This window comes from Zosterops lateralis (assembly GCF_965231275.1).
Source record: "Zosterops lateralis genome assembly, chromosome: 37".
Classification (NCBI taxonomy): Eukaryota; Metazoa; Chordata; class Aves; order Passeriformes; family Zosteropidae; genus Zosterops; species Zosterops lateralis.
This window is the reverse complement of record NC_139797.1, coordinates 1,150,724-1,168,616: the sequence shown is the minus strand read 5'-3', so window position 1 is coordinate 1,168,616 and position 17,893 is coordinate 1,150,724. Positions and strand designations below refer to the sequence as shown.

Genomic DNA, 17,893 nt, shown 5'->3' with positions numbered 1-17,893 from the left:
GGGGTGGGGGAGGGGCGATGGCGGGTGGGGGAGGGGGGGGAGGGGCCGCCTCGCCCCTCCCCCCACCCTCCCCCCTCGAGGGGTCACAGTGAATCGGGGTGCGCCCCTCCCCCACCCTGGAACGGCGGGGGGGCGGAGTTGGTTTAATTGGGGGGGTGGGGGAGGGGCGAGGGGGTGGGGGAGGGGCGCTGGAAGACATTCGAGTGGGGGGTCGTTGCCTTTGGGGGGGGAGGGGATTTTTTTGTGTGGGGGGGGGCTTGTGTGTGGGGGGAGGGGCGACGACCCTGAGAGCCCTTTGAGAGGGGGGAGGGGCGGGGTGGGGGAGGGGCCCGTGCGCATGCGGGGCACGGGCGGGGGGAGGGGCACGCGCGTGTGCAAGGCGGGGGGGGAGGGGAGGGGGAGCGGCGGAGGGAGGGGCACGCGCGTGTGAAAATAGAGGGGGGAGGGGAGGGGCACGCTCGTGTGAGGCCGCGAGTGTGCAAAATGGGGGGAGGGGAGCGTGACACGCGCGTGTGCAAAGTGTGAGATAGGGTGTGACACACGCGTGTGTAAAAAGTGAGGGAGGGTGTGACGCGCGTGTGCAAAGGGGGATGTGAGGGGTCTGACACACGAGTGTGCAAGAGAAGTGTGAGAGTGTCACACAAGCGTGTGCAAAGGAGTGTGGGCAGGTGACACACGAGTGTGCAAGGAAATAGTGAGGGAGGGTGTGACACGAGTGTGAGCAGAGTGGAGGTGTGACACACGCGTGTGCAAAATAGGTGGGAGAGAGGCTGTGACACGCGCGTGTGTGCAAAGGGAGGAGGGGGTGTGATGTGGGTGTGCAAGGAAAGCCCAGGGCTGGGAGTGTGTGACACACGTGTGTGCAAGGAATGTGGGGTGAGTGTGACACCCGTGTGGGTGTGAGGGTGTGACACACGTGTGTGTAAGGGGCGGGAAGAGTGAGGGGGAGGAGACGTCTGAGTGTGCAAGGGGGGAGTGTGTAAAGGGAGGGAGCTGAGTGTGCAAGTGTGGGGGCTGAGTGTGAGAGAGGTAAGTGTGCAAGTGACGGTTTGGGGGGTGTGGCTTGTGAGCGTGTAAGGAAGTGTGTGGGTGGGTGTGCAAGGGAAAAGCTGTGAGTGTGCAAGGGACCAGGCTGAGTGTGGCACATAGGCAAGTGTGCAAGGGTTGTGAGTGTGCGTGGGTGTGCAAAGGGGAGGAAATAAGGCAGGGCACGTGTGAGTGTGCAAGGGTGAGGCCGAGTGTGACAGGCGAGTGTGCAAGGGGTTTGTGTGAGCGTCAGCGAGTGTGCAAAGGACACGTGAGAGTGTGAGTGTGAGCCTTGCACACGCGTGTGCTCAGGGCCGCTCTCACCCCCAGACACGTGGGCCAGCCTTGCACACGCGCGTGCCCCGCCCCCTCTTTTGACACCCGGTCACACTCCCAGCTCCCCTTGCACACTCAGAGGCTCTTGCACTCCCGGCTGCGGCTCCCGTTGCACGCCCGGCGCCTCTTGCACGCCCAGGTCCTGCGGTACATTCACGTCTCGTTGCACAATCATCGCCTCTTGCACAATCATCGCCTCGGGCACCACCATGTTCTGTTGCACGCCCGCCTCCACGGCCTGTTGCACGCTCAGGAGCTCCCCTTGCACGCCCGGCTCCCACTGCACACTCGTGTCCATGTCCGGCTGCAGGTACGGCTCCTGTTGCACGCTCACGTGTCCTTGCACGCTCACCCCGACATCCTGTTGCACGCCCAGCTCTGCTTGCACGTTGAGGTTCTCTTGCACGCCCATCTCCACGTCCCACCGCACGCTGCTGGGGGCCTGTTGCACGCTCATCTCCTGTTGCACGCCTATCTCCACGTCCCGTTGCACGCTCACGTCCCACTCCACACCCGGCTCTCGTTGCACACTCATCTCCACGGCCCTTTGCACACCCGGCTCCCAAGGCACGCCCAGCTCCAGCTGCCGTTGCACGCCCAGCTCCTGTTGCACGCTCAGCTTGCGCTGGATCTCCACCTCCCGTTGCACGCTCAGCTCCTGTTGCACGCTCAGCCGCCGCTGCACCTCCAGCTCCCGTTGCACGCTCAGTTTCCGGGGCACGCTCAGGTCCCGTGGCACGCTCAGATCCCGCCGGGCGCCCATGTCCATCTCCTGTTGCACACTCAGCTCCCGTTGCACGCTCACGTCCCACCGGATGCCCACGTCCACGTTCCGGCGCCCGCTGTCCACGTCCCGTTGCACACTCAGCTCCCGCCGCACGCTCGTGTGCACGCCCCACGCCCCTTGCATGCCCCACACCCCTTGCACGCTCAGATCCCCGGACACACTCAAATCCCATTGCACACTCAGATCCAGTGACACATGGGCATCCCTTTGCACACTCAGATCCCATCACATCCCCATGCCCAGATCCCTTTGCACACCCAGATCCCTTTGCACACCCAGATCCCATTTCACACTCGGATCCCCTTGAACACTCGGATCCTGTTGCACAGTCGGATCCTTTTGCACACACGGATCCTGTTGCACGCCCGGATCTCATTGCACACTGAGATCCCATTAAACACTGACATTCCCTTGCACACTCAGATCCTTTTGCACACTCGGATCCCATCACATCCCCATGCCCAGATCCTGTTGCACACCCAGATCTATTTGCACACTGAGATCCCGTTGCACACTCAGATCCTGTGGTGCACTGAGATCCCGTTGCACGCCCACATTCCATTGCACACTCAGCTCCCGTTGCATGCCCGGATCCCATTGCACACTCAGATCCCATTGCACGCTCAGATCCCGTTGCACGCTCAGATCCCGTTGCACGCCCGGATCCCGTCACAGCCCCACACCCCATTACACACTCGAGCCCCGTTGCACGCCCGGATCCTGTTGCACACCTGGATCCCGTTGCACACCCGGATCCCGTTGCACACTCGGATCCCGTCACATCCCCACGTCCACATCCCATTGCACACCCGGGTCCCTGGGTACACAGACAGCTCCTTGCACAAACAGATCCCGTTGCACACTCGGATGCCTTTGTACAACCGGATCCTGTTGCACACTCAGATCCCATTGCACACCCGGACTGTGCTGCACACCTGGATCCCGTTGCACACTTGGATCCAGTTGCACACCCAGATCCTGTTGCACACTCGGACCCGATTGCAAACCCGGATCCCGTTGCACACTCGGATCCTTTTGCACACCTGGGTCCCATTGCACACCCAGGTCCTGTTACACACCTGGATCCCATTACACAACTCCACCCCATTGCATGCCTGGATCCTGTTGCACACTCAGATCCCGTTGCACACTCGGATCCCCTTGTACACTCGGATCCCATTGCACACTCGGGTCCCGTTACACAACTGTACCCCATTGCACACCTGGATCCCGTTGCACACTTGGATTCCCTTGCACACTCAGATCCCTTTGCACCTCTCCCCCCCACACCTGAGGATCTCCCCCTCACACCTGAGGGTCCCCCACACACACCTGAGCGTCCCCCCATGGTATTCAGGGGTCTCCCCTCGGTACCTGTGGGTCTCTCCCCCACACCTGGGGGTCTCCCTTCTACACCTGAAGGTCTCCCCTCACACCTGAGGGTCCCCCACACACCTGAGGGTCTCCCCCTCACACTCAGGGGTCCCTCCCTCACACCTGGGGGTCTCCCCTCCACACCTGAAGGTCTCCCCTTCACACCTGAGGATCTCCTCCACACCTGAGGATCCCTCCCTTCACCTGAGGGTCCCCCACACACCTGAGGGTCTCCCCCTGGTACTCAGGGGTCTTCCCCCCACACTCAGGGGTTCCTCCTTCACACCTGAGGGTCTCCCTCTCACACCTGTACATCTCTCCCTCACACCTGAAGGTCTCCCCTCCACACCTGGGGGGGTCTCCCCTCGGTACCTGAGGTGAGGTACCTCCCTCACACCTGAGGGTCTCCCCTCCACACCTGTGGGTACCCCCATGGTATTCGGGGGTCTCCCCTCGGTACCTGAGGATCTCCCCCTCACACCTGTACATCTCTCCCTCACACCTGGGGGTCCCTCCCTCACACCTGAGGGTCGTCCCATGGTATTCAGGGGTCTCCCCTCTCTACCTGAGGGTCTCCCCCCTACACTCAGGGGTCCCTCCCTCACACCTGAAGGTCTCCCCTCGGTATCTGAGGGTCTCCCCTGCACACCTGAAGGTCTCCCCTCCACACCTGGGGGTCTCCCCTCTGTACCTGAAAGTCTCCCCTCCACACCTGTACGTCTCTCACACACACCTGGGGGTCTCCCCTCCACTGTGGGTCCCTCCCTCACACCTGCCGGTCTCCCATTCACACCTGTGGGTCCCTCGCTCACACCTGGGGGTCTCCCCTCACACCTGAAGGTCTCTCCTTCACACCTGAGGGTCCCTCCCACACACCTGAAGGTGTCCCCCTCACACTCAGGGGTCCCTCCCTCACACCTGAGGGTCTCCCCTTCACACCTGGGGGTCTCCTCTCCACACCTGTACATCTCCCCCCCACACCTGAGGGTTTTCCCCTCTTTCCTGAGGGTCTCCCCCTGCACACCTGAGGATCTCCCCCCTCACCTGCCGCCCCCCCCACACCTGCCCCCCCCCATTTCTGGCCCCGGTGCCCCCTCCCCCATCACCTCTCGAGGAAGAGGCGCAGGGCGCGGTCGATGTTCATGCGGTGGCCCACGCGGGTGACGCCCAGGTCGATGTAATCCTCCTTGGTCAGCGCGGGCAGGTGCGTCCCGTCGATCTCGTTGTGCAGGAACCTGGCGCGGTGCTCGCCCAGGTTCAGCGACTCCAGCCAGTCCGCCACGTCGAACTTGCTCCAGAAGGCCAAAGGTTTGGCGCCGAAGGGTTTTCCCGAGGCCAGCGGGGCGGCGCCGCGGGGCGGGGACAGCGAGCGCGCCGGGGAGGCCTCGGGGAAGGCGCCGCGCAGCTCCAGGTAACCCCCGTACAGGTGAGCCGCAGGTAAGGTGGGCAGCGAGGCGGGGCGGGGGGCGGGGCTGCCGCGGCGCTCCGAGGGGGGAGGGGCGGGGCTGGGCGCGCGCCGCAGGGGGGGCCGCACCTCCAGCTCCCCGGACACGCCCACGGACACGCCCACCCCGGGCTTGGGGGAGGGGGCGGCCAATGGGGAAACAGCGCGGCCGAGGGGGGGAGGGGCTTGGAGGGAGGGGGAGGGGCCGGGGAGGAGTCGGTGAGTCTGTGGAGAGAGGGGGAGGGGCGGGGTTAGGGAGGGGGGAGGGGCTACGGGGAGACCAGCCCCGCCCCCACCGAGGTGACCACGCCCATCTCAGCCCCCTCCTCCAATGGGCGGGGCGGGTGTGACAGGTGTGACAGGTACAGGTGTGACAGGCACAGGTGTGACAGGCACAGGTGTGACAGTCACAGGTGTGATGGGTGTGACAGGCACAGGTGTGACAGGTACAGGTGTGATGGGTGTGACAGGTGTGACAGGCACAGGTGTGATGGGTGTGACAGGTACAGGTGTGACAGGTGTGATGGGTGTGACAGGTACAGGTGTGATGGGTGTGACAGGCACAGGTGTGACAGGCACAGGTGTGACAGGCACAGGTGTGATGGGTGTGACAGGCACAGGTGTGATGGGTGTGACAGGCACAGGTGTGACAGGCACAGGTGTGACAGGGACAGGTGTGACAGGTGTGACAGGCACAGGTGTGACAGGGACAGGTGTGACAGGCACAGGTGTGACAGGCACAGGTGTGACAGGCACAGGTGTGATGGGTGTGACAGGTGTGATGGGTGTGACAGGCACAGGTGTGACAGGCACAGGTGTGACAGGTACAGGTGTGATGGGTGTGACAGGCACAGGTGTGACAGGCACAGGTGTGACAGGTACAGGTGTGACAGGTGTGACAGGTGTGACAGGCACAGGTGTGACAGGCACAGGTGTGATGGGTGTGACAGCTACAGGTGTGACAGGCACAGGTGTGACAGGTGTGATGGGTGTGACAGGTGTGACAGGCACAGGTGTGACAGGCACAGGTGTGATGGGTGTGACAGGTACAGGTGTGACAGGTACAGGTGTGATGGGTGTGACAGGTACAGGTGTGACAGGTACAGGTGTGACAGGCACAGGTGTGACAGGCACAGGTGTGATGGGTGTGACAGGCACAGGTGTGATGGGTGTGACAGGTGTGACGGGCACAGGTGTGACAGGCACAGGTGTGATGGGTGTGACAGGTGTGACAGGTACAAGTGTGATGGGTGTGACAGGCACAGGTGTGACAGGTACAGGTGTGACAGGCACAGGTGTGATGGGTGTGTGACAGGTGTGACAGGTACAGGTGTGGCAGGTACAGGTGTGACAGGCACAGGTGTGATGGGTGTGACAGGTGTGACAGGCACAGGTGTGACATGTGAACACCACAGGTGCGATGCCCACCCAAATCCATGCAACAGCCGCCACAGGTGTGTCACAGGTGTGTCACAGGTGTGTCACAGGTGTGTCACAGGTGCAATGCCCCCCTCCCAAATCCATGCAGAAGCTGCAGCAGGTGCCAGGTGTGTCACAGGTGTATCACAGGTGTGTAACAAGCGTGATGCCCCCCCAGATCCATGCAGCAGTGCCAGGTGTGCCACAGGTGTGTCACAAGTGTATCACAGGTGTGTCACAGATGCCACAGGTGTGATGGCCCCAAATCCATGCAGCAGTGCCAGGTGTGCTCAGGTGTGTCACAGGTGTGATGGGTGCCCCCAATCCATGCAGCAGCTGGAGCAGGTGCCAGGTGTGTCACAGGTGTATCACAGGTGTGTCACAGGTGTGTCACGGATGCCATCCATGCCATGGGTGTCCCAGGTGTGATGGGTGCCACGAGCGTCACAGGTGTGATGGGTGCCACAGGTGTGATGGGTGTCACAAATGCCCCAGGTGTGATGGATGACATGAATGCCCCAGGTGTGATGGGTGCCCCAGGTATGATGAATACCACGCCCCCCACAGGTATCCCAGGTGAGATGGATGTCCCAGGTGTCCCAGACCACCCCCCAGGTACCCCAGGTGTGATGGGTGACGCCCCCCAGGTGTCCCAGGTGAGATGAATATCCCAAGTATTCCAGGTGCGGTGTCCCAGAACCCCCCCAGGTACCCCAGGTATGATGTCCCAGGTGAGATGAATGTCTCAGGTGCCCCAGACCCCCCCCCAGGGGTCCCAGGTGTGATGACACAGGTGAGATGGATATCCCAGATCTCCCCAGGTACCCCAGGTGTGATGTCCCAGGTGAGATGAACACCCCACACTCCCCCAGGTGTCCCAGGTACCCCAAACCCCCTCCGCAGGTGCCCCCGGTGTGATGTCCCAGGTGAGATGGATATCCCAGGTGTCCCAGACCCTCCCCCCAGGTACCCCAGGTATGACGTCCCAGGTGTGACGGGCGCCCCAGGTATCCTACACCCCCCCCTCAGGTGTCCCAGACTCCCTCCAGGTGTCCCAGGTGTGAGAAACACCCCTCCAGGTACCCCAGGTGTGATGTCCCAGGTGAGATGAATGTCCCAAGTGTGATGTCTCAGGTGACATGAATATCCCAGGTCCCCCAGACCCTCCCCAGGTGTCCCAGGTGAGATGGGTGCCCCAGGTATCCCAGACCCCCCCCCAGGTACCGCAGGTGTGATGTCCCAGGTGAGATGAATACCCCACACCCCCCCAGGTACCCCAAACCCCCTCCCCAGGTGTCCCAGGTGTGATGGGTGACATCCCCCCATGAGTATCCCAGGTGTCCCAGGTACTACAGACTCCCCTCAGGTCCCCCAGGTGAGATGTCCCAGGTGTGATGGGTGCCCCAGGTGAGATGAATATCCCAGACCTCCCCAGGTATCCCAGGTATGACAAACACCCCTCCAGGTACCCCAGGTGTGATGTCCCAGGTGAGATGAACACCCCACACCTCCCCAGGTGTCCCAGGTACTGCAGACCCCCCCCCCCCCCCCCAGGTGTCCCAGGTGTGATGTCCCAGGTGAGATTGATATCCCAGACCTCTCCCCCAGGTGTCCCGGGTATCCCAAACCCCCCGCAGGTGTCCCAGGTGTGATTTCCCAGGTGAGATGAATGTCCCAAGTGTGATGACCCAGGTGAGATGGATATCAGACCTCTCCCCAAGGTGTCCCAGGTATCCCAAACCCCCCAGGTGTCCCAGATGTGATGTCCCAGGTGAGATGAATATCCCAGGTACCCCAGGTGAGATGGGTGTCTCAGATCCCCCAGACCCTCCCAGGTGAGATGGGTGTCCCAGACCCCCCCAGGTCCCCCAGGTCCCTCAGACCCCCCAGGTTCCCCAGGTGTGACGTCCCAGGTGAGATGAATGTCCCAGGTACCCCAGACCCCCCCAGGTGTGCAAAGTACCCCAGGTGTGATGGGTGATGCCCCCCATGAGTATCCCAGGTGCGATGACCCAGGTGAGATGAACACCCCACAGCCCCCCAGGTGTCCCAGGTACCCCAAACCCCCTCCCAGGTACCCCAGGTGTGATGTCCCAGGTGAGATGAATGTCCCAGGTGTGATGTCCCACGTGAGATGAACACCCCACAGGTGTCCCAGGTACCCCAGGTGTGATGTCCCAGGTGAGATGAACACCCCAACCCCTCCCCAGGTGTCCCCAGGCCCCCCAAACCCCCCCCAGGTGTGATGACCCAGGTGAGATGGATATCCCAGACCCTTCCCCAGGCCCCCCAAACCCCTCCCCAGGTGTCCCAGGTGCCCCAGACCCCCCCAAACCCCTCCCCAGGTGTCCCCAGGTATCCCAGGCCCCCAAACCCCTCCCCAGGTGTCCCCAGGTATCCCAGGCCCCCAAACCCCTCCCCAGGTGTCCCCAGGTGTGCCCCCCACTCACCTGTGCCTCCCGGCGAACCCCTGGTGCTCGTGCCCCGCTCTGTTCCAGGCCGAGGCCGGTCCCACTGCGGTGCCCATCCCCCCGCGGGGGGGGGTCTCCTCCCAGTCCTGCCGCCCCCTGAGCGCCCCCCGCCCCCTCCCCCGCCTCTCCCCCCCCCCGTCCTGCCCCGGGGGTCCCTCGTGGGGCTCGGGGGGGTGGTCGCTGCTGGAGCGGCTGTCCACCTCCTCGATCCCCGAGTCCGTCACCGCCTCCGCCCCCTCGGGGGGCGCCGCGACCCCTCCCCCCCCGGAGACCCCCCCCCCGGAGACCCCCCCCCCCAGCCCTCTGCGGGGGTCGTGGGGGGCGGTGGCGACCCCCGGCCCGCTCTGGGTCAGCGTGGCCACCTCGCTGTCGTAGGAGGTGAGGCTGGAGGCCGCCGAGTCCCCCACGGGGGCGGGGGTCGCCGAGGGGGTGGGCGGGGGTCCCTCCTGGCCGGGGTGGGGAGGGTGGGCGGGGGTCTCGAAGCTGTTGGCGAATTCCAGGGGAGGGGGCAGCGGCTCGGCCAGGAGCAGCTCCTCGTCACCGTCCACCGATGGGGCGGGGGGCGGCAGGGCCAGGAGACCCCCGCCCCCCCCAGGGCCGGGACCCCCGCCCCCCCCCAGGGTGGGACCCCCGCCCCCCCCCGTGTCGGCAAAGCGGACGCGCCCCTCGTGGGGGGGGAGGGGATATTGGGGCGGGGGTCCCCAGGGCTCGGCCGGGGATTGGGGGCGGCTGGAGCGGCGGGGGCTGCCCGGGGGGTGGGGGGACACGGCGGGACCCCCCCCAATTCCCACCAGCCCCACCGAGGGGAGTTTTTGGGGAGGGGGCGGCGTTTTGGGCAGGGTGGGGGTCCCGCCCAGGTGATGGTGGTGGTGGTGATGGTGGAGGGCGCCCACCCCCCCCAGGAGAGGCAGAGAGCGGACGCCCCCAGCCCCAATTCCCTGCCCCGAGCCCACCCCCCCCAACGGCGGGTGAATTGAGGAGGGGGCGGCGGCGGAGGGAGGGGGAGGGGCGTGCAGGGGGGGGAGACCCCCATGGAGACCCCCCAGGGGGAAGGGGGAGGGGGGCAGCACCCGGCACCCCCCGGGGGGGGGAGGGGCGGAGGGGGAGGGGGCGGGCGGGGGTCGCGAGGGGCCCAAACTGGGATGGACTGGGGTCAAACTGGGATGGACTGGGGCCATACTGGGATGGACTGGGGACAGCCCGGGGTGCACTGGGGACAGACTGGGATGGACCGGGGTTATACTGGGATGGACCGGGGTTATACTGGGATGGACCGGGCCCAAACTGGGATGAACTGGGCCCAAACTGGGATGGGCCGGGGTCATACTGGGATGAGCCCCGCCCCCCGCCGCCGCCCCAGGGTGGGCACTGGGCGCCCCCCCGTGTAACTGGGGAGGCCCCCCCACCCCTCCCCCTCCCCCCGCCCCTCCCCCCACGCTGCTGAAGGCGCTGCCCCTCCCCCCCGCCCCTCCCCCACCGCGGGCGGGGGTCCCTCTGTACCCCCCCCCCACCCCTCCCCCCCCCGCCACGAACATCCCCTCATCGATACTCTTGGAGTGCCTCAGCCTGGGGGTCTGGGGTCCCCCCAGCGCCCCCCCCGCGCCCCCCGGCGCCGCCCCCTCCCCCTCCTCGTCGTTCTCGGTGCTGAGGAAGAGCGCGGAGCGGCGCCCCCCGCCCCACTCCCGCCGCAGCCCCGCCCCCACCAGCGCCGCCCCGAACTGGGAGGTGAAATCCAACCCGGAAGGGGCGGGGCTTGGCGGGGACGAGGCCACGCCCACATTCTGCGAAGCCACGCCCACTCCTCCTGTAGCCACGCCCCCTGGGGAGGATTCCGGGGGTCCCCCCGAGCCCCCCGAGCCCCCCTCGGCCTCCACGCTGCTCCCGCGGCTGCTGCGGCCCGAGCTGGACGTGGAGGGCGCTTTCACCACTATCGTGGGTATCGCGATAGAGCTCTTATCCCCCATAGAGCCCCCTCCTCCTGCGGAAGCCACGCCCCCTCCGGCAGAAGCCACGCCCCCTTCCTCCACCTTGGTCTGTTTGACCAATGGGCCTTTGCGGCGGAAAGGCTTGGGGGGGCCCGCCCCGCCCCCCGCCCCGCCCCCACCCCGCGCCCCTCCCCCCCCCAGGTTGTAAAGGCGCCAGGGACCCCCCCGCGGGCTGGGGGGGGAGGGGCGGTGTAGGGGGGCTCGGGGGGGGAGGTGGTGGGGGGAGGGGGGATCTCGTCTGATCCGGGCACGGAGAGGCTGCGGCTGAACTTCCCCGCGGGGGGCGCCAGGAACGGCTTGTCCTCAAATGGGGAGGGGTCAGGAAACCCATTTGGGGAGGGGGGAAAAAATTCTGTCATAAAAATAAAAAATAAATTAAAAAAAACCCCATTAAAAACACCCAAAAAACTCTCAAAATACCCCCAAAAAACCCCATAAAATTCCCCAAAAACCTCCAAAAACCTCATTAAAACTCACAAAAAATTCCCTAAAAAACCTGTTAAAACCTCTAAAAACCCACAAAAACCACCCCCTCCCCCCAAAAAAAAAAAAACAAAAAAACCCAAAAAAACCCCAAAAAATCCTATTTGGGGGAGGGGGCTTGTCCTCCTCGGGGGCGCCTGGGGACAAATGGGGAGGGGTCAGGATCCCAATTTGGGGAGGGGGGAAAAAATACTGTCAAAAAAAAAAAAAAAAAACACCCCACCCTAAATAAATAAATAAATAAATAAACATTAAAAATCCCTATTTTGGGGGAGGGGGCTTGTCCTCCTCGGGGGCACCTGGAAATAAATGGGGAGGGGTCAGGATCCATTTGGGAGGGGGAAAAAATTCTGTCATAAAAATAAAAAATAAATAAAAAAACCCCATAAAAAACACCCCAAAAAACTCTCAAAATACCCCAAAAAAACCCCATAAAATTCCCCAAAAACCTCCAAAAACCTCATTAAAAACTCACAAAATAATCTCCAAAAAAAACCCCAAAAAAATCCCCCCAAAAAAAACCCCAAGAAACCCAAAAAATCCCCAAAACACCCAAAAAACCCCATAAAACCCAGTAAACCAAAAAAAAAAAAAAAACACCAGAAAACACCCTAAAAAAAACCACAAAAAAAAAAAAAAAAAAAAACAAAAAACCTCCCCAAAACAAACCAAAAAACTCTGCAAAAAACCCACAATAAAAAAAATTCCAACCAGAAAACAATTTAAAAAAACCCCAAAAATCCCTATTTGGGGGAGGGGGCTTGTCCTCCTCGGGGGCGCCTGGGGACAATGGGGAGGGGGTCAGAGGTCAGGGATGGGCATTTGGGAAATTTGGGGAGTTGGAAAAAAATTCCCCTAAAAAAACCCAAAAACCCCATTAAAAACCCACAAAAAACCCCCAAAACACCCCAAAAAACCCCATAAAAATCCAGAAAACAAAACAAAAAACCCACAAAAAAACCACACAAAAAAACCCCCAACCCCCCCAAGAATCCCCAAAAAAACCCAAAATAAAAAACTCCAACCAGAAAACAATTTAAAAAAAAAAAAAAATCCCTATTTGGGGGAGGGGGCTTGTCCTCCTCGGGGGCACCGGGAAATAAATGGGGAGGGGTCAGGAAATGAATTTGGGGGCTGGAGGAAAAATTCCCCCCCCAAAAAAAAAAAAAAAAAAACCCCACCCTAAATAAATAAATAAATAAATAAATAAATAACCCAAAATATCCCTATTTGGGGGAGGGGGCTTGTCCTCCTCGGGGGCGCCTGGGGATAAATGGGGAGGGGTCAGGAAACCAATTTGGGGTCCCACTCCCCCAAAATTGGGGTCTGGTGCAGCATCAGCCCTGGGGGGGTCCCAAACCCACCCCAAAAATTTTGGGGGAGTCCCTAATTGGGATTTGAGGATTTTGGGGGGTCCTGACCCCCAAATTTGGAGTCCCACCCCCCAAAAATTGGGGTCCCATCCCCTAAATTTGGGGTCTCACCCCCATAAATTTGGGGTCCCTTACACCTAAAATTGGGGTCCATCCCCCCAAAATTGACCCTGGGGGTCCCAAACCCATCCCAAAAATTTGGGGGGTCCCTAATTGGGGTTTGAGGATTTTGGGGGGTCCCACTCCCCAAAATTGGGTCCCATCCCCCCAAAATTGGGTCCCACCTCCCAAATTTGGGGTCCTAACCCCTAAAAATTTGGAGTCCCACCCTCCTAAATTGGGGGTCCCTCTCACCTAAAATTGGGGTCCCACCCCCCAAAATTGGCCCTGGGGGGTCCCAAACCCACCCCAAAATTTTGGGGAGGGTCCCTAATTGGGGTTTGAGGATTTTCGGGGGTCCTGACCCCAAAATTGGGGTCCCACCTCCCTAAATTTGGGGTCTCACCCCCAAAATTTGGGGTCCCACTCCCTAAATTTGGGGTCCCAACCCTCCCCAAAAATTTTGGGGGGGTCCCTAATTGGGGTTTGATGATTTTAGGTGGTCTCACTCCCCAAATTTGGGTTCCCACCCCTCAAAATTGGGGTCTCACTCCTAAATTTGGGTCCCACTCCCCAAAATTGGGGTCTCACCTCCCAAATTTGGGGTCCCACCCCCCCAAAATTGACCCTGGGGGGCCCAAACCCACCCCAAAAATTTTGGGGAGGTCCTAATTGGGGTTTGAAGATTTTGGGGGTCCCAACCCTCAAATTTGGGGTCCACCCCCCCAAAATTGGCCCTGGGGGGGTCCCAAACCCACCCCAAAATTTGGGGGGGGGTCCCTAATTGGGGTTTGAGTATTTAGGAGGGTCCCAGCCCCCAAAATTTGGGGTCCCACCCCCCCTAAATTTGCCCTGGGGGGTACCAAAAATTTGGGGGTGGTCCCTAATTGGGGTTTGAGGACTTTGGGGGTCCCACTCCCCAAATTTGGGGTCCCACACCCACCAATGGATTCCTGTTGCAGCATCAGCCCCTGGGGGGGGGGGTCCCAAAAATTTGGGGGTGGTCATAATTGGGGTTTGAGGATTTTGGGGGGTCCCACTCCTAAAATTGGGGTCCCACCCCCCAAATTGGGGTCCCACCCCCCAAATTTGCCACCCACCGATGGATTTCTGGCGCAGCATCAGCCCGTGGGGGGTCCCGGGGGGAGGAAGGGGCGCTCGAAGCCCCCGGGCCCATCCGGTGAGACTCGAAGGGACCCTGGAAATGGGGAAAAAAAATCAACTCGATTTCACCTGAATTTTCTCCAAATTTTCTCAAATTTCTCCCAAATTTCTCGAAATTTCCTCCAAATTTCACCCAATTTTCCCCAAATTTCTCCCAAATTTCCCCCAAATTTTCCCCCAAATTCAGCTGAATTTTCCCCAAATTCCCACCCAATTTTTTCCAAATTTCACCCAAATTCTACCCAAATTTCACCCGAATTTTCTCCAAATTTTTCTCAAATTTTCCCAAATTTTCCCGAAATTTTATCCAAATTTCCCCAAATTTCACCCAATTTTCCCCAAATTTCTCCCAAATTTCACCCAATTTTTTTCCAAGTTTCACCCAAATTCTACCCAAATTTCACCGAATTTTCCCCAAATTTTGCCCAAATTCCACCCAAATTTTCTGCAAATTTCACCCAAATTTCACCCAAATTCACCTGATTTTTCCCAATTTTTCTTCAAATTTCACCCAAATTTCCCCCAAATTTTCCTCAAATTTCCCCCAAATTTTCCCAAAATTCACCTGAATTCCCCAATTTCACCAGAATTTTCCTCAATTTTCCCCCCAAATTTTCCCCAATTTTCAGCTGAATTTTCCCCAAATTTCACCCAAATTTCCCCAAATTTCCCCAATTTCATCTGAATCTTCCCCAAATTTTCTTCAAATTTTCCTCAATTTTCCCGAAATTTTCCCAACTTTTCCCCAAATTTCCCCCAAATTTCTCTCAATTTTCACCCAAGTTTTCCCCCAAAATTTCCCCAAATTTCACCCAAAATTTTGTTCAAATTTTGCCAATTTTTCTTCTAAATTTCATCCAAATTCCCCCCAATTTTCCTCAAATTTCCCTCAATTTTTTTCCAAATTTCCTCAATTTCCCTCAATTTTCCCCAATTTCACCAGAATTTTCCTCAATTTTCCCCAATTTCCCCAAATTTTCCTCAAATTTCCCCCAAATTTCACCCAAATTTTGCCCAATTTTTTCCAAATTTTCACCAAATTTCCCCCAAAATTCCCCAAACCCCCAAAACCCCCCAAAATCCCCCAAAATCCCCCCAAATTCCCCCAATTTTCCCCAATTTCTCACCTCAGTCCCGAAGAGCCCTTTGGGTCTCCCCGTTTCCCCCGGGGTCCCAGGGGGGCTCCGGGCCCCTCCCCCGCGCTGATGCTCTGCTGGGCCGCCGCCAGGATCTCGTCCAGCTTGTCTGGGGAAAAAGGGAATTTGGGGAGGGGTCTCCACGCCCCCAGACCCCAAAAAAATCCAAATTTATCCCAAAAAAATCCCAAAAAATCCCATAAAAATCCCACGAAAATTTGCCCCAAAAAACTCAAAAAATCCACCCAAAAAATCCACCAAAAAAAAAATCTCATCCGGTTTGTCTGGGGGGAAAAGGGAATTTGGGGGAGGGGTCTCCACGCCCCCAGACCCCAAAAAAATCCAAATTTATCCCAAAAAAATTCCTAAAAAAATCCCACAAAAAATCGCCCTAAAAATAAAAAAAAAAATCCCTCAAAATAAAACTCGTCCAGTTTGTCTGGGGGACACAGGGGAATTTGGGGAGGGGTCTCCACGCCCCCAGACCCCAAAAAAATCCAAATTTATTCCAAAAAAATTCCTAAAAAATCCACAAAATCACCCTAAAAATCCCAAAAAAAATCCTCCTGAAATAAAACTCGACCACAAAATCTCGTCCAGTTTGTCTGGGGAAAAGGGAATTTGGGGAGGGGTCTCCACGCCCCCAGACCCAAAAAAAAATCCAAATTTATCCAAAAAAATTCCACAAAAAATCCCATAAAAAATCTCACAAAAATTAAAAAAAAAATTCCCCTCAAAATAAAACTCAACCCCAAAATCCAGTTTGTCTGGGGGGGACACAGGGGGATTTGGGGAGGGGTCTCCACGCCCCAGACCAAAAAAAATCCAAATTTATCCCAAAAATTCCCCAAAAATTCCACAAAAAATCACCCAAAATACAAAAAAAATCCCACAAAAAATCCTCCTAAAATAAAACTCGCCCCAAAAATCTCATCCAGTTTGTCTGGGGAAAAGGGAATTTGGGGAGGGGTCTGCACGCCCCCAGACCCAAAAAAAATTCCAACTTTATCCCAAAAAAATTCCTAAAAATCACCACAAAAATTCCACAAAAAAATCCACAAAAAATAATTTTAAAATCCCTCCAAAAAATCTGCCCAAAAATCTCATCCAGTTTGTCTGGGGGGACACAGGGGGAATTTGGGGAGGGGTCTCCATGCCCCCAGACCCAAAAAAAAATCCAAATTTATCCCAAAAAAATTCCTAAAAAAATCCACAAAAATGCCCCAAAAATCAAAAAAAAAAAATCTGCAAAAAAATTCCACCCAAAAATCTCGTCCAGTTTGTCTGGGGGACACAGGGGGAATTTGGGGAGGGTCTCCACGCCCAGACCCAAAAAAAATCCAATTTTAACACAAAAAAATCCCCCAAAAAATCCCCTCAAAATTCCACAAAAATTCCACAAAAAATCCCACAAAAATCCCCACAAAATCCACCCCAAATCCCCCCAGGACCCCCAAAATCCCCCCAAATCCCCCCAAATTACCCCAGACCCCCCAAATTCTCCAGGACCCCCAAATCCCCCCAAATCCCCCAAATTTCCTCAAATCCCCCAAAATTTCCCCAAATCCCCCCAAGATCCCCCCAGGACCCCCAAAACTCCCCCAAAATCCCCCCAAAACACCTTCAAGACCCCCAAATCTCCCCCAAATCTGCCCAGGACCCCCAAATCCCCCAAAATCCCCCCGAAATTTCCCCCAAATCTCCCAAAATTTCCCCAAAATCCCCTCGGGACCCCCCCAAAATCCCTCCTAAAGCCCCCATGACCTCCCAAATCCCCCAATTTCCCCAAACCCCTCAGGACTCCCTGGACTCCCCAAAATCCCCCCTGGGACCCTCCAAATTCGCCCAAAATTCCCCCAAATCCCCCTAAAATCCCCCCAGGACCCCCAAAAACCCCTCAAAAACCCCCCCAAAATCCCCCCAAAATCCCCAAATCCCTCCAAGACCCCCCAAAATTCCCTCCAGGACCCCCTGTGACCCCCCAAATCCTCCCAAAATCCCCACACATTTCCCCAAATCCCCCCCAAATCCCTCAGGGCCCCCCAAAATCCCCCCAAAATTACCCCATGACCCCCCAAATCCTCTCAAAATCTTCCCAAATTTCCCCCAAATCCCTCTCAGGACCCCCAAAATTCCCTCAGACCCCCCAGATCCCCTCAAGAGCCCCCAAATCCCTGGGACCCCCTAAAAGTCCCTGAAATCCCCCCAAATTCCCCCAAATCCCACCAGATCCCTCTGTGACTCCCCCAAACTCCCCCCAAATCCTCCCCCCAAATTTCCCCCAAATCCCACCAGATCCCTCTGTGACTCCCCCAAACTCCCCCCAAATCCCTCCAAGACCCCCCAAAATTTCCTCAGGGCCCCCCAAAATCCACCCAAATCCTCCTGGGACCCCTCAAAATCCCCCCAAAATCTCCCCAGCGCCCCCCAAATCTGCCCCAAATCCACCCAGGACCCCCCAAATCTCCCCAAATCCACCCAACTCTCCCCCAAATCCCCCCAAAATTACCCCAAATCCCCCAAATCCCCCTGGGACCCCCCAAAATCACCCCAGGACCCCCCAAACTTCTCCAAAATCCCCCCAAGATCCCCCCAAATTTCCCCCAAATCCCCCCAGGATCCCCTAAATCCACCCAAAATCCCCCCAAATCCCTCCTGGACCCTTTAAAATCCCCCCAAAATTGCCCCAAATCCCCCCAAATTCCCCAAAAACCCCCAAATCCTCCCAAAATACCCCCAAAATCCCCTCAGAATCCCCCAAAATTCCCCAAATCCCCCCAGAACATCTCAAGACCC

The 17,893-nt window shown here is 58.2% G+C and overlaps 2 protein-coding genes and 2 long non-coding RNA genes across 6 annotated transcripts in view; 1 reads left to right on the top strand and 3 right to left on the bottom strand.

Annotated features, from left to right (window-relative positions):
* Positions 1-1,181: 1,181 nt before the first annotated feature.
* LOC310921829 (uncharacterized protein) lies at positions 1,182-4,745 on the bottom strand. Of its 3 annotated transcripts, XM_083882086.1 has the most exons (3): positions 4,630-4,745; positions 2,881-2,966; positions 1,182-2,134 (listed from the first exon to the last, which is right to left on the bottom strand). In XM_083882086.1, the coding sequence occupies exons 2-3, from the start codon at positions 2,944-2,946 to the stop codon at positions 1,412-1,414; spliced, it is 789 nt and encodes a 262-aa protein (XP_083738212.1). In that variant the 5' UTR covers positions 2,947-2,966; positions 4,630-4,745; the 3' UTR covers positions 1,182-1,411. The 3 variants fall into 3 exon arrangements, with proteins under 3 accessions (XP_083738212.1, XP_083738210.1, XP_083738211.1); XM_083882084.1 differs by lacking the exon at positions 4,630-4,745 and having other exon boundaries at positions 1,182-2,204; positions 2,881-3,347; XM_083882085.1 differs by lacking the exon at positions 4,630-4,745 and having other exon boundaries at positions 2,881-3,347.
* Positions 3,615-3,986, bottom strand: LOC310921901. The gene is made up of 3 exons (XR_014592227.1): positions 3,921-3,986; positions 3,728-3,746; positions 3,615-3,688 (listed from the first exon to the last, which is right to left on the bottom strand). It is a non-coding gene; the product is annotated as an uncharacterized lncRNA (long non-coding RNA).
* SHANK1 (SH3 and multiple ankyrin repeat domains 1) overlaps positions 4,626-17,893 on the bottom strand; it is a gene marked incomplete at both ends in the record, with an annotated part of 67,479 nt that continues 54,211 nt past the window's right edge. The window contains 5 exon segments of the mRNA XM_083882148.1: positions 4,626-5,192; positions 8,902-9,522; positions 10,561-10,835; positions 13,898-13,995; positions 15,089-15,206. Coding sequence (XP_083738274.1) covers positions 4,626-5,192; positions 8,902-9,522; positions 10,561-10,835; positions 13,898-13,995; positions 15,089-15,206 — 1,679 coding nt within the window.
* Positions 7,284-8,193, top strand: LOC310921841. Its single transcript, XR_014592221.1, has 3 exons — positions 7,284-7,352; positions 7,680-7,697; positions 8,135-8,193. It is a non-coding gene; the product is annotated as an uncharacterized lncRNA (long non-coding RNA).

What these genes read in the sequence shown, in the direction of transcription:
- LOC310921829 (XM_083882084.1), bottom strand. Translation starts at nt 3,329, where the DNA reads ATGGGATCCGAGTGTACAAGGGGATCCGAGTGTGCAACGGGATCTGAG. An exon ending in GGGTGTGCAACGGGATCCAG is followed by an intron (nt 2,205 to 2,880) that starts GTGTGCAACAGG and finishes GGACGTGGACAG; the next exon opens with CGGGCGCCGGAACGTGGACG.